At 41.1% G+C, this 22,783-nt stretch overlaps 1 protein-coding gene across 1 annotated transcript in view; it reads left to right on the plus strand.

The window, feature by feature from the left end:
* Positions 1-3,252: 3,252 nt before the first annotated feature.
* Positions 3,253-22,783, plus strand: part of ZNF516 (zinc finger protein 516) — a gene marked incomplete at its 3' end in the record, with an annotated part of 56,350 nt that continues 36,819 nt past the window's right edge. Inside the window, exon 1 of the mRNA XM_080639432.1 lies at positions 3,253-5,946. Within this exon, the coding sequence (XP_080495558.1) occupies positions 4,047-5,946 (1,900 nt within the window). The 5' untranslated portion in view covers positions 3,253-4,046. The remainder of the gene's footprint in view (positions 5,947-22,783) is intronic.

Consider the following 22,783-nt stretch of genomic DNA (forward strand, 5'->3'; position numbering starts at 1 on the left):
AGGCATTTCTCATCATGTCACCTCTCCTGGTTTTGGGTCTTTGTACGTTTCTCTTTCACCTTGCTTTATATACCAAACCTGCATGTAAATGGTAGTGGTGTTAAGTGCCTCAGTGTATTTAATAAGGGCTGGAAATGCCCTGGATACTGGCCAGCATTCTCTTATGTGAACTGCTGATCCCTAGTTCAACAAAACAAAGTGAATCTAGTTCATATGCCTCTTACAACATAATATCAAACACACTCAAGGAGTTGCATGGCATTTGGCATATACACACATTACCATGTTTTAATGGCTGCAATGCCATTAAACCACACAAAATACTTTTAAAGACTACGTATTAATTTACAGATTGCATTCACTTGAATTTCCTTATGGTTTGCAAGTGTGCTAGTAGGGATCACTGTGCTGTGACAGTGTAGGAGAAATCTGCAGGCTGGATGTGACTTTGCTATGGATTCTGTGTGGCAGGATGGTGCTAAGGAACTGCAGGGTGAACTTGAACCACAGCAATGAAAGGTTACCGTCTACCGCCTGAAATTAGTGAGAGTTGAAACGTTTTTGTAGTAGCCTTAGGGTAGCTGGACGTGGCCATGTTGCATGTGTGCTGAAAGAGAATTATTTCAGAATACTTTCATAATTATTTCAAAATACAGGTATTTTTATTACCACAGTCAGCCTGGAAGAAACAAAAATAGCTGTGGCAAAATTTTACTAACAGCAGAAGAGCAATCAGTGTGGCTTGATTTGCAAGTTGATGTCTTCCATCCCTTGTGCCATCTTTGTTTAGTGGTTAATGCTAAAGTGGAAATTATTAAGCCAAAATATTATTTTCTATTGGAAGGATTTTGCAAGTGATGTTTTCCTTATTTTGTACGTTCAGTCTTTGGAATTCAAGCTTTCTTCAAAATCGTTTTTTTCTTTTTTCCTGCTTCTTTCCAATGAACACTGGCTTTGCTGTTCTCAAAGAGCCCCTCTAAAAGCATTACTTTTAAGTGGCACTCAAATGATGCAGGGAGGGATTTCTAAATTGTTCATATATGTTTATCTCATTCAGTTTGCCAAAGCCTAAGGGAGACCTCTCCACGCTGTGTAAAGCAAACTTGGATTGGGTGAACACCCTTCCTCCCCCTGGAATTTCTGTCTGTGGAAGAACAGGGTGGAATTTTTGTGAGTCTTAAATAATTCAAATCTAGGACTACTTTATTTCAGCTTTTAAAGTTACAAATTGCACTGTGTTGGCCAAGCTAAAGTAATAAAGATGAAACAATTATCTCAGAATATTTTGGTGAAGACGATAACACTTCCATTAAGTATTTTAGACTTATAAAATAATTTGGCAATTTTTTAACTCTGACTTTTTCCCCCCTCAGGCCTAATGTAATATAGGGCTGAGGGGAATCTCCTGTGAGTGGCTAATACCCCTCTTATAAATAATGCTTCCTCATATCCTCATTTTCATAACTAAGTTTCATTAATGAAAATGCTATAAATAATTAAAGCAAAATATGTCAAGGCTAAGCACAGGGAAGCTGCGGCCAAGTAAACAAAGGAACTCTGAAGCTTTGGATTTATGTGTGTCTGAACTGCTGCATACAGCATTCTTGTCTAAGTTTAGCTCCTAAAGGTCTTTTGAACTTTCAGACAGGAAACCTTGTAGAAAGTTGAGTTAAAATGGGACCTACAAAAAAACCAAAAGTCACTAGTCTAAAAGTCAGCCTGTCAGTAAGCAGTGTTTCTCACTGGTGTAAACTGTAGAAAATACAGAATGTAGAGAAGATTGTATAAAATACCTGGAAAACTCTGCCCCAGAGCTTGCTGGTTTTTTTTTTTCTGCAGTGGTGGAGAACATTAGAAAAGAATCTGTAGCTTGTTCAAGTATTCTGTACTGTTGTGTTAAATGCAAGAAGTTACCCTGGTGTTTCTTTTTATGATTTAATGACTTTTAGGTTAAGTCTTTGGTTATAAGACACTATGGGTTGTTACTTGGCAAGTTTAGGTTACAGGTCAAATAAATAAGATGTTACTCTGAATTGTTTCATACATCAATAATGCAGTGTAAACTGCACTTCTGTTTGCTGTTTGGCATGTTCATACCTTCTGGTACAGCCACAACTTCCAGTGGCTGACATCCGTTAAACACCCAGGGAATTTCTTCTGAGGCTGCCCCTCCATTTGGTTTTAAATGGCTAATTTCAGAGATTAATTTAGATATTCTTGTTTATACATTTCCTGCTCTCATGGATTTCTGAATTTGGGATTTTATTTTTCTTTTTAGTCACAATAAATTAGTCATAATATGAAAATTCTTCATTCAAGGAATGAAATAGCATTTGCATCATGTCCTTTAGATATTACTGTCAGCTCTCTTGAGGAAAAGGTAGTTTGGGTAGATGCTGTTGATAACTCCTCACATGCTGAACCGGATATTAGATATTGCAGAAAATCAAACCCAGAAATGTATGGTCCTGTAGCAAATAAGAGACTAGATTATCTTAAACATAATGAAGTTATTCTATAATGTGTAGCTGATATGAGCATTGCATCAGTTTTACCTTGCTTTTTGTAAGGCTCATGCTGGTGATGTGGTTAGACTATTTATTTATTTACACATTGAAGAGATGCAGAGGTGAATACACCTTAAAATGTACAACTGTAGATCTGTAGCTCTTTATTTATTGAGTCACGGATGTCAAGTGATGAATGTGTGAATATATAGTCTTGTTATTGCTCTGCATATTTTTAGCTGCATTTTAAGAGTGGATGTTTTCTTAATGTAGTAATAGATTGGTTCTTTTTATTAGAAAATACAGTATTCTTTGATCTTAGTCATGTGGTGTTTGTAGTACTTAATGAGGATAGGAAGGGGGGAAGATTTTTTACAGTGTGGTAATTGGAAAAGAAACAATCTGTGGAGGCTTACCCATTGTCTTTTGCCATATACAAGGTGGGGAATTGCTGGTGTGTTGCATCTTGCATTGCTGAGGCAGATATTGACGTTGCGTTTAGTCATGACGAGATACAAAAGCTTTAAAACTTTTATTAATCTGTTTTGTTAATCAAAACTGTTTCTTGTTTTGTTTGTTTGTTTATGGTTAAGGTTCTGTTTCGCTGTGGTGGGTGGTGCTGTGGTTTCCTGTATGTCTTGTTGACATAAATCACTCCTATTTCAGATCATTTGATACCTACGCACATCATCAGTTTCCTTTGTTAGATTGTGACTAAATATTACACTTTGAGGGTTTTGTTTTTTTTCTTCATTGTCCATCAGGAAATAACTTCTAGTTTTCCTGAATGCTTTGTCAGGCTCTGGATTCTTGTTTTCTCCCTAATCAAAGTACTGAGCGTCCTCAGCCTCTGCGCCTGCTCTGTGTATGCCACATCAAGCAGAGCAGAGCTGTCTGAGGCGCAAAGTAATGCAGTTGCCAGCAGGAATATGATACTTGCTAAAGACTCTAGGAAAGCCTTTTATCTTTGGCAAGTAAGTATTTTACATGAAATTACACATGATGGTAAAGCCACAGATTTAAAGCATAATGATCAGTTCAAGAAATGTTTTCCTCATTTAAGGTGTATTTTTAGCCGCTTCTGCCTGGTTTTAAAACAAAAAATGTTTTGAGAGTTTGTACTTTTTAAAAGACACTCTGATATTCAGTTTATGGGAATGAATATTTGCCTTTTTTTTTTTTTTTTTTTGATTTTACTTGTTTATTAATGATGCTTGCCTCTGAAATCTAGATTATCAGGAAAAGGAGAAGCTGCTGCTTTTTGGTGCAATAAATTATAGCACAGTATGCTTGTGAACGTGGGGTGTGTGATGGCAGCTGTTGAATTCAAAATATGAATAGGTTTAAAAATCTAGGTTTAAGAGTCTGCTTACATGATTTCTGTACACTTGTGTGATTTTTGTTCTTGTTTCAGGTGATCTATGCCATCCGTTTACAGAGCACACAGAAGTAAAGCGGCGCTTCAGACTCTCTTGAGCAGCTGAAAGGAGAAACGTCACCCAGAGAATGAAGCAATAAAACGTCTCTCTGCAGAACCGTATGATTGAAAACGCAGTCCAGCCCTCCTCTGCTGCCGGGCATGCTTTCGTCCTCCTGCCCTGCTCACCTGATGTTGCAGTAATACAGATGGATCGTAGAAGAGAGGCAGAAATGGAGCTACGGAGATCCTCCAGCCCAGGCAAGCTAAGCAAGAATGACATTGATACTGACAAGACCATGTGCCACAGCTGCTGCATCTGCGGTAAAAGTTTCCCTTTTCAGAGCTCCTTGTCGCAGCACATGAGGAAGCACACGGGTGAGAAGCCCTACAAATGCCCTTACTGTGATCACAGAGCTTCCCAAAAGGGCAACCTCAAGATCCACATCCGTAGTCACAGAACAGGCACTTTAAGTCAGGGGCATGAGGCGGAGATGGGAGAGGCGCAGCTGGGGGAGATGGGCGTTTCGGAGGGCCTTGGTGGGTGCACCAGCCCCACTAAAAGTACATCTGCCTGCAACAAGATCTTGAATGGTACTGCTCAGGTTGATAGCAGCAAGATCTTGTTGAGAAGCAGCAAGAAGGAGGTCATGGAGGCAGTTCCAGCGGAGGTGGATGGCAAGTTGACCTCTTACCAGTGCACCTTCTGCAAAAACAAATTTGAAAGGAAGAAGGACCTGGAGCAGCACCTACACCAGGTCCATAAACCGTTCAAGTGCAGGTTGTGTAGCTACATGACCCTGAGGGAGGAAATGCTGTTAAGCCATGTAGAGAAGGACCATGCTCAGGTCCCAAATGGGGGAGCCTACACTGAGAACTGCAAGAGTGAGCCGAGTGCAGGCGAGTTTCCATGTGAAGTCTGTGGTCAGGCTTTTAGTCAAACCTGGTTCCTGAAAGCTCACATGAAAAAGCACAGGGGGTCATTTGATCATGGGTGCCACATTTGTGGTAGGAGATTCAAAGAGCCCTGGTTTCTCAAAAACCATATGAAGTCACACGGCCCCAAGACTGGGAGCAAAAACAAACCAAAAAATGATTTGGAGCTCATAGCCACTATCAATAACGTGATACAGGAAGAGATGATTGTGACAGGCCTATCTCTGTATGAAGTTTGCACCAAGTGTGGAAATCTGTTTACAAATATGGAAAGCCTGAAAGCGCATAATGCTGTTCACTACCGAGCACAGAGGGGCAGCACTGGGGATAGAGCTGAGGACTTAATTGACGGGAGCCTAAGCTCCTCAGTAACGAAGCAGTTTTTCTTGCAGTGTCTCAATCTAAGGCCATCTGTAGGGCTGGATAGAGTTACAAGAGAACAGCCTGGGAAAAGGGTAGCCGAGCTGGATCCCGTCAGTAGCTACCAAGCTTGGCAGCTGGCCACCAAAGGAAAAGTAGTAGAGCCCTCAGAGTATGTGAAGTATGTGGGATGGGACGAGGCCCTGGCAGATGCAGACGTGACTTATGACAAGGATAAAAGAGAGTATATCCTTGTCAACCAGGAGAAACGCAAGCGAGACCAGGACTCACCCAGCTCTTCCAGCAACCCCAAGAAGAAGAGCTGCACCAGTGGGCGCCTGGAGAAAACTGGCAGCATCCCATCGGGGGAGAGCTGCCCGCTTGCCCAGGGGGACCTGGACTACCGCCCTGCCTCACGGCAGAGCCGGCGGGCCACCCAGAACAAGTCCACCGAGTGCTTTGAGTGCGGCAAGATCTTCCGCACCTACCACCAAATGGTGCTGCACTCCCGGGTGCACCGCAAGGAGCGCAGGAGCTGCCGTGACAGGGGGACGGCTGCCCAGCCAGACCGCTATGGCTCCAGCAGCGAGGAAGGGGACTCGGGGTCTGTCAGTGGGCCCAGTACCCCCGAATCTGCGTCCGCTCCGGAGGACTCGGTCACCTCTGGCCTGGGGGAGGAAGGGGCTGAGGAGAGCTCGGAGGAGGGAGCAGCCAACCCCTTGCTAGGTAAGATTGCTTCCAGCTTTGCTCTGCACGGTGTTGCCAGTTCCTGTGTCTCCTGGTGCGGGACATGGTGATGAGCAGAGGGAGAGATGTGTGAAATCATATGAAAGGTTTAAAGGCAGTGTGGTTGAGGTCCGGTGCCCACTGAGTGCTGCTGCTTGTCTTGGCATGGTGACTTGTCGTTCTTAAGCTTCTTAAGGTACAAGTGAATTTGTTTTTTTGGTGAAGGACACCTGAGAAATATTTTAGTTGCCCATAGCAACAGTGTATGGGCAACTACCCAATGCTGTAGGGTAGAGTAGTGTCTTCCCTGGATATCTTTTGGGGGCTGGTTTTCCCCAGTTTATGGGCACCCTGTGCACTCTTCTGCCTGTAGCATGCAGGTGTAAGCAGGGGCACAGGCAGTGTGGTGCAGCCCCGAAGCATGTAAACTTGCTAATCGCCAGCGTGAGAGGCATCGCTCTGTTCTTCTCTGCTTCACTTCCCAAATTGTGTTTATAACTCCAAAGGCTATAATTAATCTCTCTGGATTAAAGCGGTCCTTTGAGCCCAACACTACTAAATGGAACAAATTATTCTCCAAGTAGCAGCAAAGTAAATATTTAAAAGAACACCATTAAGCACTTTTGTATTTTTTAATATATTTTCTTTTTGTTGTTCACCATTCTTTGTTTATAATACCCTTTTAGAAATGTGAGATTAACCATTCTTTCCTTACTAGCCTTGTGCTGCTTTTTTGTTTGTTTTCTCATTGGCAAACAGTAGTGTTTTCCTCTCATTTTCATTCCTTTTGTTGTGAAGAACATAGTTATCTGTAGAGTTAAATGCATTTTCAAGACCACTGCAGATGAAGTAATCTGCAGCATTGTGGAAGAGGGTGGGATTATTCAAGTAGCTGTGTTCTGTCAGGATTTTATATGATGTTGTGCTTTCTCCTGGCTACAGACCACAGCAGCAAAGGGACATTTTCCAGAATTGTGTATTGTTACATGTTTTTCATAAATTTTTATATATATATATATATGTATATATTACACACACTTTTTTGGTCATTGAGCTGCTATTTGTGAAAGTCCCATGGTTTTAGGACAATTAAAGTTGGAGCCAACACTGCTTGTAAGGTGTAGAGGGAAGAGAGCTCCAGAGGATTGAAGCTGTAAAAAATTAAACCCATCTGTTTGTCCTTAAATTAACAAGAATGGTCCTAAACTTGGTTTTGCTACAACTTGGATCAAGTCCCCAGTGGACAAATTGGGTGAGTGCTACAACAGAAATGTAAATTAAACCAGGAACTCCTTTTCTTTTTCTTTTTCTTTTTTTTTTTTTTTTTTCCCCTTTCTATAAACCAGAATTTCAAAAAGTCCCAGTGACAGGCTGGCTTACATATTTTCTCAGTGATTACTTGCCTATTTGAAAGACTCAGAATTCAGCTTTCCTATCTGCTGTTGGATTTTAGACACTTAAATGAACTTCATTATGGAAGCATACATACTTTGTGTGAAAATCCATCAGCTGCTGCCTGAAACACCTTGGTACAGTTGACACAAGATGTAGTGATAAACCTGCAGCTTTGTCTACAGTTAAGTACGGTTGCCATGTTTTACCAGTGTATGTACATTTGCCTTATGGAAACTGCTGTGGTGGAATAGTGTCTCTCTCTGGAGATGGCTCGAAACACCAGAACACTTCTTCCATGATGTTCAAGTAGGAAAGCTGTTCTTACAGGCTCTCCATATGAAGCACTCTTGCTAACAAGAGGAGCTGTCTCATCTCTTCGCCAGTCCTGCTTCTTACCTCAACTCAAGCTTTAAGCTCTTCTTGCAGGAGTGAAAGGTGACAGTTAAATTAACATGGTAGTTTCTCTCACAGGAATTAAGTGACTGGCTTAACCTATGCCAGTAGCCAACACCTGGAAACGTATTTGTCATGGTGCCAAATTGGTCCCCATGTTTAACTGTAAAGAAGCAGCAAACTGATGGGCCTGAATATAGGTGCATCTTAGAAAAGGGATGTTTTTGCATCAGTGAACTGGGAGGGTGGCAGCTGCATGTTGCATTTGCTAATGTCACAGCTAAATCAAGTATTCAATTGGCTGATAAGATTATGACCAAGAGAAATGTTACCCTTGCTTATTAGTAGAGCTTATTTAAATAAAATCACTGTGTCAGTGAAGTGAATGCCTGTTTGTTTGTTTAAAGGAGTTTTCGTAAGTCAATGTTCAAGACTTTAGTTTTTCAGTTTTCTCTTTTTGGTATGCAGATTTACTGACACTGCCCTTATGTTGTTCTCTAAGGACAGGGGACCTTCTCTCCATCAGGCTGTAGGATTATTTTTACTCTTCAGGTTGCTGCTTTAACTTGAGAGGCCTTCTTTCTTTCCCCTATGAACAGAAACTTAAAAGTATACAGAATATAGGCCAAATTCCGCCCTCATGTATGCGCCTGCTAAAATCAGTTGTTCTGGTACGGTCTTGAGGCACATTTTGTCCTAGAAGTACTGCAGTTTGCTGTCCTCCACTGCGGCTTTTCATAGTCACTCTTGCAGGTGAAGCTTTTCCATCGCGAGCTGTGCTCCAGCCCTACAGACAGCATCGTTTCCCAGTGGAGGTGGGCAAGTGGTACTCTCAGTTCCTCTTCCTGACATGCCTCCTATGGTGGAACTTTTACTTGGGCTACAGTCAGAAAAATCTTGGGCTACTCATAAGGTTATATAACAACTGTACCTTTTTTTTTTTTTACTTTCATATCTTTACTGGTTTTCTCTCCTTTCACCCTTTACTGTGTTATCCTGGGTCAGAAAAGGGCCTTGAGACTGCCAAGTGCTGAATGTTGTGGCCTTGACTCAGCTGAAGGTTTTTCTTTGTGTGGTTAATTCTTAGTACTCCTGAGTCTGTCCTGTTGACACACAGAGTCTTGCAATGGGGAAACTGTCAATTCACCTCTGTGGTCATGTAGGGCCAAGAGATGTTGAGGCTGAGAAGTACTCATAGGGCTTACTGGGAAAGCGCAAGAATTGCACCTTCCATGTGAAATGGGATTGAGAGCCTCCAGGGTAGGCACTTCTTTGTTCTTAACACATCAGTAATTTGCTGTCTACATAGACTAACGTAACGATTTCTCAGGCACTGGGATAGTGTTTGCAAACCCAGCTTATCAGCTGTCAGGAGGTAAGCTAGCTGGTTACAAAGTGCTTTCCATCTTGTTGGATGGAGGGTAAAAATTGGGTTTCTGGAGTTACACATGGTGTACCATGTGATACCTGTAACACTTTGTATTTATGCAATGAGGTATAAGTGCTTTGTGTGACAGCCACATGGGAAGAGGAGGCCCAGAACACATTCACTCCATTAAGAGCAACCTGAATATTTGTGAGGTCTTCCTGCCCCATACGAGTCTTCGTTTTTATTTGGCATTCAAGCCACTAGCAAACGGTATCTGAATTTCCACTGAGTTGCATCCAGGCTGTTTGAACCGCTTAGGAGTTGTTGCACAGCACTTCTCCAACTTGAGGCTTTTTTTTGGCTGCGATTTTCATTTTTAACGAAACCCCAGAGCTATGACTGAGGGAGTAGAGGGGGATTATGCATGTGCTGATAAAAGTGGAAAGGAAAATGCTCTGTCTTTCTAATCTTCCATCTTCTCAACTAAAATGTAGGTTTTGGTATGCCAAAGAAATAATTCAGCCTGTGTGCATTTGTTGGTTAGTGTTTTTAAGGCTCAGTGCGGGCCCCCTCATTGTCGTGGTGTGCTTAGCAGTGAAGGTGTTGCAGTCTGTTACGTTAGGCGCTATGAATGATTTCAGTCCTGAAATGAAGAAGCAAATTCAGTTTTTGAGGCTGTGACTGCTGCTGACAAGTGGGAAGATGAAGAAAACAAATACTGCTTGGTGCTTAGCAAACACGTAGTAAAAGCACAGGCCTGTGATACCCCAGCCGGTAAAGGAGTGCCATAAAGGTACTTCTTTTTGCATGTAAGCGCCAGACTGGGCAGGAAGTGAGTGTTAAAAGTAATCTGGGGAGGGGAAAAAAAAGAAGAGTTTTGTACAGGAATAAAGGAGGAATGCTGCTTCTAGGCTGACCTTGTCAGGGAAGGATGGCAGGTAGAGAGGGTGTTGCTCCTTGGAATGCTGCTTCCAGTGGAAACAGTCATAGCCATTTTATTTCCTTCATCTCCCTGCATCTTCTCTCTCTTGTCTTCTTCCTTTTTATCTCCTGTCAGACTCCTCTGGATTTTTGAAATGCTTTAATGAGGGACTGGTTCACCCTTACTCAACACATGCTGTTTTTATTAGACTGGCTAATGCAGGAAGGGGCTGATTGCAAGTGAGAACTGTTGTACTAGGCCCTGTACCAACACAGCTTCAGGCCCAAGGAGCTCGTAGGCTGGCTAGATGAGGGGGACACAAGTTGCTAGCCTGCGCAGAATGTTAAAAAAAACCCACAACAAACAGTGAATACTAAACAGTGGTTTGTGGCTGTGTTTGGTTTGTGTTTTACCACCAGGAATTAACTGGTGTTGTGGTGGGACTTGCTCAGGAGGTGATGAACTCTATGAAGGGGTGAGACAAGATGAAATAAGGTGTTAGGGGGGAGAGAAGGGGAAGTGGGGGAAGGCAGAGAAGAGCAAGACCTTGGTGAAGGGAGTTGTGCCGTGGAGTGAGGTTTTGAAGAGGAGGGGAGGCTGAAAAGAGGTGTGGGATGATGTTGCACCCAAGGCAATGCCAGGGTGCTGGGTGTCTTGCTCTGAAGCCATCAGGGCTCGTGGCGCCCTACGCTGCTGAGAGGCTGGTGACTCCAAGAAGGTTGCCATGTGAAGTGCAACAGTGGAGTAGTCACATGAATGGGAGACAGCAGCAGGAGCTTGCCTTGTCCGCACCTACCACTGGAGTCACCGGCTTGTTGTTACTGATCTGTTGTTGAAATGTCTGAACTCTCAGCTCCTTCCTTGGCTTTTAGCTTAAGCAAAACAAGGGAGCAGTGCCTGGATTTAGAGCTCTTCGTGCTTGTTATGTTTAAACAACTCTTAGAAATCCATGGCCAGACATTGCTTCAGTATCTTTATTAGTAAACTGAAGGAGAAGAGACAGCTGTTTGTGAATTGCTTACAGGTTATACAAACCGAGAAATGTAGCACATACCATTTATCCCAAGCATATTATAAGAAAATTCTATATGTAAATTAGAATGCTTGAACAGAAACGTAACATTAGCATGTTTTTGAAAGAAGAAGAGTAGGAGAGACTTACAAAGCATAAATTTGGACTTTGTTTTGCTCAGATATAAATCATAATGAATCCAAGAGCTGGAACTTTTTAACAAAAAGTGCCCAATTTCATAAGGCTTTTGATTTAAAGTAAAAGTAAAAATTGTCTTGAGTTGCTTTAATTTTCCAGTAAAACGGTGAGGCTGTAATTTGGGGGAGGGGAGGAACCAGTTAAGCGAGTGAAAATAGAAAAATCAAAATGTATAGTAACTCCAAAAAAGATAGTTCTAGTAAATGTTCTCTGTTGCCAGAGTGAGTGCATGAAAAAAAGCTGTCAGTATCCAGTACCAGGACTTCATTGTTCTGCTTACATGAAAAAGTGTTCCTCTGTGGAAGTCCTCTCCACTGTGTAAAAAATCAAATATTTTTACTATATATCTTAATCAAATAATTACACTTCAGATACTTCTCATGCCACATTCTCACTTACTGTAAATCCCACAGTGTCATGCCACTGAAGGCAGTGCTGTTGGGGCGTTTTACACCAAGTGAAGATCTTGTTCTGCATGTACAATCTTGAGTATGTTGAAGTTGTTTAGCTTATTTATTTTGCAGAATAAGCGTATTAAAAGTTGGGGAATGTCTCAGTCCTGCACAATTAGTAACTCCTGCCCCAGGCTTCCGAGAAATGAGGTAGTTTCAGGGAGGAAGAGTGTCTCGGTGGCTTCTGTTAGATCCCTACCACAGATATAAAAACATCACACTGTGATTACACACTTCCCCAGTTAGTTTTGGCGTTGCTGAGGATCATTGTTGGCGTATAAAACCCCCTCAACTTTATAACCCAAACTAATTGTTTTGGTTGTTAACACCAGTGGGATTAATGCCAGGACTTTAAATACAGCAAGTTGATGTCTCTGCGCAGCTTCTTCTGTGACTTGAACCAAGGACCCTGTGCTTACAGAAGTAAGATCTCTTAAGCATTGTTTGGGACTTTAAAGGTCAAGCTGTTCCTTAAAGCCCATTCAGTGGATCAGGACTAGATCAATTACCTGATTTGAATGTGCCTAATAATACCATTCAGAAATTTCTCTTATGTCTGCCTTGCTGTAATGCACACAGTCCAGTCGTGATGTGTGTAGCAAATCCACATGCAGTGTAGTATTTTCTCATGGTCTGAAGTTTCTCTGCAAAGTACTGCAGGTTGAAGCATCATTTTTGACCAGTACAGACCTGTGTGTATCTCCACAGCAGCACTTTGTTACCTCTTCCCTTCTCTTTGGACTCTTCTGCACTCCTCAGGACTGCAGAGGCTATCTGCTATATGTGAGTATATATATACTCTGTGGTGCTGCTGCCGTCAACAGTAGCTTTTTGCTTTCATTTATTTTTAATTGTGGGTTGACATGAATGGGAAGAAGAACTGAGGAAACAGAAGAAAATAGAGATTATGCTGATCATCCCAAGTAAATCGATAACAAGGAAAATTCTGGCAGCCAGGATCACTGAAGTGTGTAGAAGTGTGTATCAAGGGGAGAGGAAGAGAGAAGAGCCGTAGGACAGATACAGAGGTGTGGGTAAAAGCCTCTCTTGGATGTGTACCTTACACATGTGAAGTTACTTGGCCCTTTTTTATTTTAGGGTGATGGTGGGAGCTGTGCTTCAACAAGCTCATACAAAAAGTATTTGACTGGAACGGGCAGCAATGCTTTGGGATAATGTAGTCATTACCCTTTAATGCTGTGCATTACCCTGACATCATACAACTAAGGAACGTTTAACAATTGCCCTGTAGGCATCTTGGGTAATTTCCACTGTGTTCCTGATTACGCATTACTAGGTCCAGTTTTACTCAGTCTCCTGTAATGTGGGTGGCCAGCAAGAGTGTTAAACAGTAATTCAAGTTCCTCTCCCAGTGGAGCATAGTGATGAGGAACAGATAACACACAGTCAGCTCAACTCAGAACTAAGTCTTGCTGGCTGAGCTTGAGATACTTCAGTAGATGAATGACATCTCAAGACAGAGATTGCTGTTGCTCAGAGGCAACTTCTTCTATAGCAGTTTGAACTTATTAATCCAACTATTGCATTGCTTGCAAACATTTATGTTGGAGTCTTGTTTAAGTACTGAAAAATTTTGCGGAGGGTATTTTGATACAGCATGTCAAAGATACTTTTACTGGATTTAGTTTTAATTGTTAATTTTCCTGTTTCTGCAGGTTACCATATTCAGTAACAAGAGACACAATTAGAAGTATTGTTTAGACAGTTTATTGTAGCTGTAGTCTGTGATACAAGCAACCAAAGCATAGCTCAGCTTGGAAGAAAATTTGTGCCAGGATGCTAAGGGAGAGATAGGTCTACCCATCCTTGATTTTCCTATCGGAAAGCAGGGAAATCAGTGTGGTTTCTTAAAAGTAGGCAATAGTAGGATAAGCTTTGCCCTGAAGCTTCCGTCAGATGCCCAAAGCAAGATTAGTTCTTCATACTTCTTCCACAGCTTTTGGAAATGTTGTCACAAGAGCTGCTTCTAGGGATCACTTGTATTTTATGTTCAGTCCTTCCTGAATTGCCAATTCCCATTCCATGCTTACCAAGCACTAGTATTTCTTTGTAAAATAAATTCCAAGGGTGTGGAAAGCTGTTAGCCATCTTGTTTTCAGTTTGTGCATTCAAAAATACCCCTTTATGTTTAAGTCAGTTGCCTTGCCACAGGGGTTGCAGTTTTCATATAGGCTTTTAGCTTTTCTTCAGCAAGTATCATAAACATCTGCATATAGGGACGCGCACTCGGGCATCCAGCTGAATAGTAACTTGGCTTGTTCAAAACACTCATTTCTTGACACCTACCCTGGCCTTGCTGCCCTGTAAAAGCCAGTTTCGCAAGCAATTCTGGTATTTCTTAGTACTGATGTTTCTATTACATCAGGTTATAGCGTGTGAAATACTGCTGTGTGACATTTATAGTCATAAGATCACATTGTGTAGTGCTTTTATTTTCTAGCAGTTTCTGATTAGTGAGCAAGGACTTCCTTCCCCCCATCTAGTAAAACAAGATTCAGGCATTGAAAATGGCAATGCTAGTGTTTTTAATCTGATTTCCAAATATTTCAATAGTGCTGTGGCTGTGTTCAGTGGGATTATACTGATCTGTAAACCCCTGCTAATGAGGGACTTGTGTCTTTGATGTTAAATGTTTTTGCTGCTCTTAACATCATGGTTCACAGTTTGCTCTTCATCCATCTAAAACTGGGTTTTCTTTGTTAATGTGTTGGGTTTGGCAGTAGATGCTCTCAGTGGGTATGGTGGGCTAAATTCTGTGGGAGCTGAAACCTGGGGAGTCCCCAAGCTGCACAGGGTATAGAAGTAATGCATGGTTTGGCCTAGTGTTGGTAGATAATTTGTTTTCTGAAGGTGCATTTTACAAATATAAGTTTTACTACGTATCGCTTGACTTCACATTTATTACTTCTTAACTCAGTAGTCTCATGCAAGCGCTGGATTGCTTTAACTTGAATGGGGCTGACTGTGGTACCAATCACACCAGTAGAAGTCAAAAGCAGCTGTAGTCAGGGGAACCCTTTACAGTGGGAGTATCAATAACTTTTTGTTTTATTCTCAGGTTTTTTTTGATAGTCTACAAGATTTATCAGCAGCAAGCCTGGGTTTTTTGGGAGATGAAAAGCATAGTGAATTGTGTGGAAACTGCAGAGGAAGCCTTTTTGAGTTTTTCGTTAGAATTTTCAATGCCCTAGTCCTTGAATGAGACTTTTGGATCCTTGTTGCACTTGGTGTGTGACTGCTACTGTTCCATGTTTTGTGACCAATACCTAGACATGATTTTCAGTGCCTGGAATGGATTTGTAAATGTGTAAGGAACTTACTTTCATGGTGAATTTGTTTTCTGTGTTTATAGACAGCATGAGTTTGAACTGGCAAATTGCTGAATGTTTTGGTTCTGATCCAGCAAAACTCATAACTGCTGGCTTGATTTTAAGCATATGAGCAGTCAGGTTGGAGTCATTAACAGCTGCTTTGTTGAACTGCTTGGCACCTAATGGCTTGAGGTTAGAGAAGAATAGAGAAATCTTTCTTTGCTGTAATTGATGCCAGTGTAAATGGCATATGCTGAAATGTACTGTAGCATACAAATTTTACAGGTGTTAAGATTAGGGGAGAGAAACAGGTATCAGAATTGTCTTTTGTGGGTACTTTCTTAATGGATTCAGTTACGCTTTAGTGATGCTAAGGGAAAAAATCAACACCTTGTTCTTCTGAAGTGTAGAATCTCTATTGAGAAAGTGTCCATGTGAAACACAAAAATATTCTTTCAGCTGATGCTTGTAACTTGGGTAATGGTGCTTATTTAACATGGATTTAGAGCATGAGATACTTCTCATACCAGAGCCATGGGGGAAGATTTGCTCTTCTACTTTTTAGAACTTTGTTTTCCAGGTTTGTAGTCTCAAACCTTAGATACTACTTAAGCTCTGTCACTTCAATAAACAAAAAACGAAATAACCATTAAAATGAAATCGTATCACAGCTGTAATTTTAGTCTTGTTTGGGAGCCATAAGTTAGCGATAGTTACTCTAAGTCGTCTTCCCTGTTGTCCCACTCCCTCCCCCCTCCTCCAAAGAATACAGTCACCAATTTATTTATTTTTTAAATTTGGGGTTAGTTTGTAATATAAGGCACTCCCAAACCTTGTGTTTCTTTGAGATAACAAATTCATCAGGCAGTTGAAGGCATGAGCTACACCTAACAGCACTTCAGAGGTGTGTGTTATCTCAGGATAGCATATGTCTTGTGATGTCTTACTGCTTAAATAGCATTTGAGGCAAGCTACTGTCAGCGAAACCTAAATATTTTTTCGAGGAGGAAAAAAAAGCACAACACAAGGGAAATATATGGATCCTTTTGGAAATGTGAACCTTGGGTCTTTGCGGCATCTTTGTTTTTCCTACTCTGTGAAACATTTTCTGTGTGTTTTAACAATAGAGGTTGCATGCCAGTGTCATGATGGTGAAAGACTGAGCACAGTGAATTGGGATGATAATTGGATGTAAAACACTTCATTTCTTCCCATCCCTGCTGTACCCCAAGGAAGTGGAGCAGCTGTTGCATGCAGTTGTTGCCTCTTGCATGTTTTGCTAGTTGGGTAGCACCATTGAACCTAAGGTATGTTCAGTTTTCTGTGGTTAAGCCTTTATTGGGTTGGTAGTAAAGCCTTTTTTAGTTGATAATGGAGCAAATAGATCCTTCTCTTTCCTTAAAAGAGAATTCAGGAAGTACAGCTTATACTGCACATGGAACACATTAATCCTAAACCCCTTATAATACTTCACAGAAGTTTCTTGTCTTTGCACATGCCTGTATCCACATGTGCAGCAGTTTCCCAGAAGCATCTTAACCTTAAGTACTGTTGAAGCCTGGAGAAGCCTTAAAAAGCCCTCCACAGAATGTCAGGTAAAGTTGTAACAGGAGAAACTTAATCTTTATTTGGATTGTTATGGGACAACGGACTGGGTGCATGTAAGTAAGAATCACTTACTTGCTACTGTAGTGCTAAATATGTTTGACAGGGAAGCCTCAGTGCTGTTATTTGTATGGAAATACGGAATATTGTTTATTTCATTAGTTTATACACACAGACATGACTTACCGGTTATGATTCAAACATAATCACTTTATTTTGCAAATGAAGTTGTCATGGTTTTTTATCTCTGATGTTATCAGCATGCAGTGCCTAATATTAAGGCCTGTAATGAAATGGAAGTGTTATTAATGCATAATGAAATTTTTACATGCTAGTAAAATTTTCTGCTAGACTGACCTTTCGTGGTGAAATTAGAGCAAGATTTTATATGATTTTTTTTTTTTTTAATATCTTAGGATATACTTAGTAAGTTGAAGTACTGAGTTCACTCAACCGATGTGTCATACAAAGTACTCTTCCTACAGTATTTACTCAAATTCCAGTTTTGCAGCTTTCTTTGAGGCCTTCAGAAGCCAAAAGGAAAGAAACATGATATATAGGGAGGTGAAGGTTGGAATGGGCCAGAAACATAATGTAATTAAAAGCTCTGTCAAGCTGAAAAAGGTTTGAGAAAGGCAAGGCAAAAAATCGAGAAGTGTGGGAGTTTATGTAACAAGTATAGGTTAATATACATAAATGGGAAAGTGCTGATGTGTTACTATTAGAGATGCGTCCAAATGATGTAAACAACTTATTCTGGAAGCTCGTGGATACTTCCAAGCAGATCTCTGATCCTGACAGCACTACAGAGATCCCTGTCGTAGAGGGGAGTGGAGGGTATGCAAAAGCACAAGCCAGAAATGTAGTCTTCTGCAGTAACTACCCTATCTGTGAATTTGTTTTTTGGCGTGAATAAGTTCAGTCTGATGCACAGTATCAAAAGTATCACACAGTATATACTGTAAGGTAACCAATCTACATTTCTTTTGTTGAGGGTCTGAATTCAGAGTGAGACGAAGTATATCATACCTCAGCAGTGCTGTGGAGAAAGCAGGCACGCAGGCTGGGGCTGCTGAGAGCTGGGTGCTATGAGGACATGGATGGGACTTGGCTGGGGGCATTTCCCTTTGATCCAGCTTGTTGCAATGATCATGAAGTTGTGAATTGAAGGAAGTGATGGAAGATGTTGCCTTGAAGGTGTTGGTCCAGATTCAGGCTCTTGTCAACTGAAACCTATAGGTGGTTTAAGTAGGAATGGCAGCCCTAGGGACAGCCTTGGAAGAAAGCTGAATCAATGGCACAAGGAAGTAAGCTGGAGGTAAGCAAAGGTTATGTTTGCCTAAGTGATGTCATGGTGTTAGCGTATTGGTCAAAGGAGGGCCATGAGGATGGCTGAGGCCTAGAACGGCACGTGCCAGGGAGGGTAGCATGCTGCAGGGAGTCAGCCAATGTGGGCACAGTTGGCTCTCAGAAAATGAATGTTGTTTAAAGGAAGTGAGTGACCACAGAGTGCACATGGAGAGAAAGTGGAGCACCAAGGAAAGAGGCACTGTAGTGGAGTGTTACCCTGTTTGTGTTAGGGTGTGGGAGTGCGTTGGGGCAGGAGGTTACACCATGCCCCTGCCACTACTCACATGAGCAGTCCTGGCACTCAGAGCTATGCTCAGCGGTAGAGCGCAGGTGAAAGAAAATCAGGTAAAAGTTTCTTTCAGGTCCTGAGAACAGCGGAAACTGAAAAGGGAAGGAGAAGTGATAACTGTGAAGCGTACAAATGAGGGATTCCATTTTGATACGTTGCATGTCTTAGTGTTTCACCTGCTAAATCACAAGGATGACTATATTCCTTTGTGCCTTTTCAATTGAGTGCTTGAGTGTCGGGAGATAATAGTTACGTTTGGAGAAACACTTTGAAAGAAGACATTTGCAGTTCTTCATCTGTTTCACTTTCCTGGTGTGCGGGGAAAAGGAGTAAATACATTTTAATCAAAAGTGTCACTGAATGGAAAGATTCAAAATGATAAAGTGATGGACTTTGAAAACTTGACTCTTAAGACGTGTGGCTGGACCACTTGGCTTAAATGTAGCATGTCATTTCAAAGGCACTAAAGCCAGATACATAACTTGCCCCAGATGTTTAGATTCAGTGGAGCAAGCGTGCATGGTGTTTTGAACAAAGTTGCCTGTATCCTAGTAATGAATATTTTATGAATAATACTGTAGTTCCAGACACCCTTCTCTGCCTATATATTTTCACACAAATAAACTGGCACCCAATGCAAGGCACTGTGTTTGTCAGACCAGGTTCAAAATTTTAATGTGTTGTTTTCTTGTTACAGATACTTGAAAGTACTTGCTGTGTTTGTTTCCTTTAATGAAATTAACAGCTTGTTGAGAGCTAAGGTTGCATGTTGGATTCCTGATCATTTGTGCTTATACAAAACATTTTATTTGCTGCCTTTCTTTCATTTTGGGGGCATTTGTATAGTAACAGAACTTCCATTAACTCCTGCTGTTTATTCTTTTACCCTTAAGCTACAGCCCTTTGTTGCGGCATCCCAGTGTTGACCCTGGAACCAATTACTGTGCGTAACAACCAGAAGATGATGAAGCTTATTCTGCACCCGTTGTTTTCCAGTAGTCTTGGTGCACGTAAGCCTCTAGTAGTACATGGAGCAGTAGGATAAATCTGTTTAAGAACTTTGTTACGCTGCCTGAGCAAAAACATCAGTAAAAGCAATACAGGAGAAAGCTTCTTTGCTGATCTCCTGTTTTACAGTCCCGAGAGCGCAGCTGGGAAGGCTACAGCATTCTTCCTGCATTTGGGAGCTGGGATGTTCTCCATTAGTTTTGATGTCTGTCTCTTCCCTGGAAGCGAGTGCATGTGCAAATGTGGTACAGATGTTGTATGAAAGCTTAATTGCGCTTCTCTTTACTTTAAGCTGTGGTGCTGCTCTGTTGTGACCCCCACCCCCCACCCCAAAAGGCTTTTCCTGAGAAGAGAAGGGAAACCGTTTTCCTATTCTTCCGTTACTCAGGGGTTAATTATATTTTACCCTGCAAGTGTACCTCAGCAAAAGCTGAATGGAAATACAGGTCTCTTTTGACAGAAAGGCGGAAGTTTTTAGGCTAGCTTAGATTTTCAGTTCTTTTTTTAGGAATTAGAAGTCCTTACCAATTTCAGCCAAAAGAAGGAATCCCACCCTGAGGTTACGTTTCATCCATTCCTCTGAGAGAGGTTAAATCTCTCTGCTATTTCCTCATGTTTGGTTGCTGGTCGTTGACAGCCAGCTGGGTTAAATTGTCACAGGTGCAGCCATAAGCAGCTAGCAAGAACTGAAGAAGCAGGGGTAATCCCACTTAGGAAATCCCCTAGTAGCTTGGTGCTCACTTGAAGCAGTAGACCAGAAATACAGTTAGTGGCAGTTAGAAACAAGGCAGAAGGAAATTCTTAGCTCATGCATCAAAATTAAAGGCATATACTGTGCTCTGTTTGCTGGGGTTAATGTGTCACCACAGCTCTTCTCTTAGACTCTTCTGTCTTCTCTATCTGAACTCTTGAGACCGATGAAGAAACCACGTGCTTACACTCTTAAACTAATAATGTACTTTGGTTATGGGATGCCAGATAATACAGTTAGATTGGACATTTATTTCAATTTTGCTGTATTTATTTTTGTTGTGTTTATTTCTCTATATGCCTTTGTGCTTGTGGACTTCTTGTGCTTTTACAGTTGTCAATATAATCTTTTCCCCCTTCATTTTTAAACACCACCTCCAATACAACAAAATGGAGCAAGCCATTCTTTCAAAGTGTCTTGAGACCTGACTTGTTTATATTTCTGGATAAGAAATAATTATAGTCTCATAATTTTATGGGCAAAAATCAGCCTCTAAGCTAAAATGGCTTGTAACTTATGTTTGTGGAAGATGATTTGAGCAGATCTGAGACAATTTTAGTGGGGAATTTTTGTGTTTGTTCTGTTTTGTTTGTTTTTCACCCCTTTCCTCCCCCAGAAGTGGAGCTTCCCGTCTCTTTCCAGAAGAATTACCAGATTTTTTTGAGAGGCAGAAATATGTGAAATGCATTCTTTCATATGTCATTCCAAAGAAAAAATTAACTTCTTCTTGTCCATCATCTCTGTTTCTGAAAAAATACTTTTTTTTTTTTTTTTTCCTTCTTAATTCTGTTGAGGAAACAGCTTTAATTTTCATGGATTTTTTTATATAATTTTTTTTTTTCCTGTTGAAAAGAAGCTGAGTGATAATGTCACAGAATCCTTTTCAAATGGATTGCTTGGCAAAGTACCCAGGGGAAAAGTAAGAGAAAACTTTAAACAGGGATCAAACCAGAGCATTAAGGAGTGGATAATGGTATATCTGAGAACTCTGAAAGTGTATATCACCAAAATCTTCCAGCAGGATTTCCTACGTTGTGTTGCTATTTTTGAACATACAGCTGTGTCTAATTATCTAAAGCTGATGTACAATGCAATTAATGTCATGTGTCTGAAGAGCCAGGTAACAGGGCAGCTGTCCATTTGTATGAAGGAATAACCCAATGTGTGTACAGTGTGTGCACACAAATGCATGCAGAGCTGTTCACAAACCTATACAAAACCCCCAGCTTTTGGGCCAGTATTATCCACTGCACTCTGTGTGGACACAAACGTGGAAGTCAAATGAGAAGACAGCAGAGAGAAAGCCCGTCAGTTGGAAAGCCATAAATAAAACCAATCCGGCAAATAGTTACTGCAGAATTAGAGGCATTGTGACTTTTAAAGATTTCTGAACAGCTGATACCATGACCCTGTATTCTTTGTTATTTATGGAAATGTGTTACTTGCCAGACTGTGAAAATGGCTGCCTGTTTGCTATATATGTTATTTTTGAATCACTTACAAGTCAGCAGCTGCATTTTCACTAAGAGCTTAATAAAAATATAAAAGGAAAGCAATAGCTCTTTATTAATACCTAGATATGAAATTCTTTAAGTACTTTAAACATTCAAATCATTTGTGCAAAACAAAAAGGCTGGAAAAGCTTTCCCAAATAAATGACTGTCATCAAAGCATCTTTCCATATAAGGCTCATATTTCAGATCTAAGCCTAACTAAAATGGACAGAAATATATGATCATCGCATAATAATAAATGACTGCCTTCTGACTGTGTTTTACTAGGCTTTCTTTAAAGTGCAATTAGATTTTTTCTACATTATGAAGTTCATTTGAGCTTTAGATCTTGTATTTTGTTCAGATGTTGTAAGGCAAAGCTAATCTTCCTAATTGATTTACTGAATGTTGCTGTTTGTATTTGCTTATCCATGTCAAATACTGTATGGGCCTTTTGACTTTGTAACTAGCCGACGAATTATGTGGAAGCAGCAAAGTTAGTGATGAGTTATTTGTGTGCAGTCAGATTGGTGTCCCTCTCTGTCTTCCCTTCTCCCTGTGCTGCTACTGTGTGAAGGGCTCAGCCAATTCAGCTATAAGTTTCTCAGAACTATCCAGTCTCTTCAACTGTCCTGTTGCTGAAATGATGTTTCAAATTGGGTTAATCCACTTGCCTGGAAGCCCATATCCATAAGGAGTGTAACAGCTGAGAATCTGACTCATCAAAAGGAACCACTCACTGTACATATGTAAGGTGTCTAGAGCCTGACCACTACACGCAAGCTGTTGTACAAGAGCTTCGTGTGAGAAGAACACTTCTGAAGTGAAGATGGGAGCAGGATTGGGTTATGCTATTTACAGGAAGCATGAGAGAAAGGGTGCTGCCGTTTTGTTGAGGCAGGATGTTAATTAGTCTCTGGTCAAAATGTGGCACCACATTGTTGGTGAAAATGATGAGCGAGAAGTTGCAAGAAGTCAAGTACAGAACCAGTATTACTGATCTTGGAGTCCACAACACCAAAGTATGCAGGCTCCAAAACTCAGTCAAAATAAACAAAAGGCATCTCCCTATAGGAGAAGGTGGAGATTTGAACAAAGCCTTCTTCAGGCCGGTTTCCAATCAGGCTGAGTTGGAGAGAGGCTGGCTTTTGGCAAGGAGTTTGTCAAAAAGACACTGTCATTTTTTTTTTGCTTCTGTCAGACATAGAACTGTGTCTAAGAACTGTGCTGTCTACAGAATATATACTACTAATTTACCAAAGGCCAAA

This window comes from Psittacula echo (assembly GCF_963264785.1).
Source record: "Psittacula echo genome assembly, chromosome: 2".
In the NCBI taxonomy this organism is placed as follows: Eukaryota; Metazoa; Chordata; class Aves; order Psittaciformes; family Psittacidae; genus Psittacula; species Psittacula echo.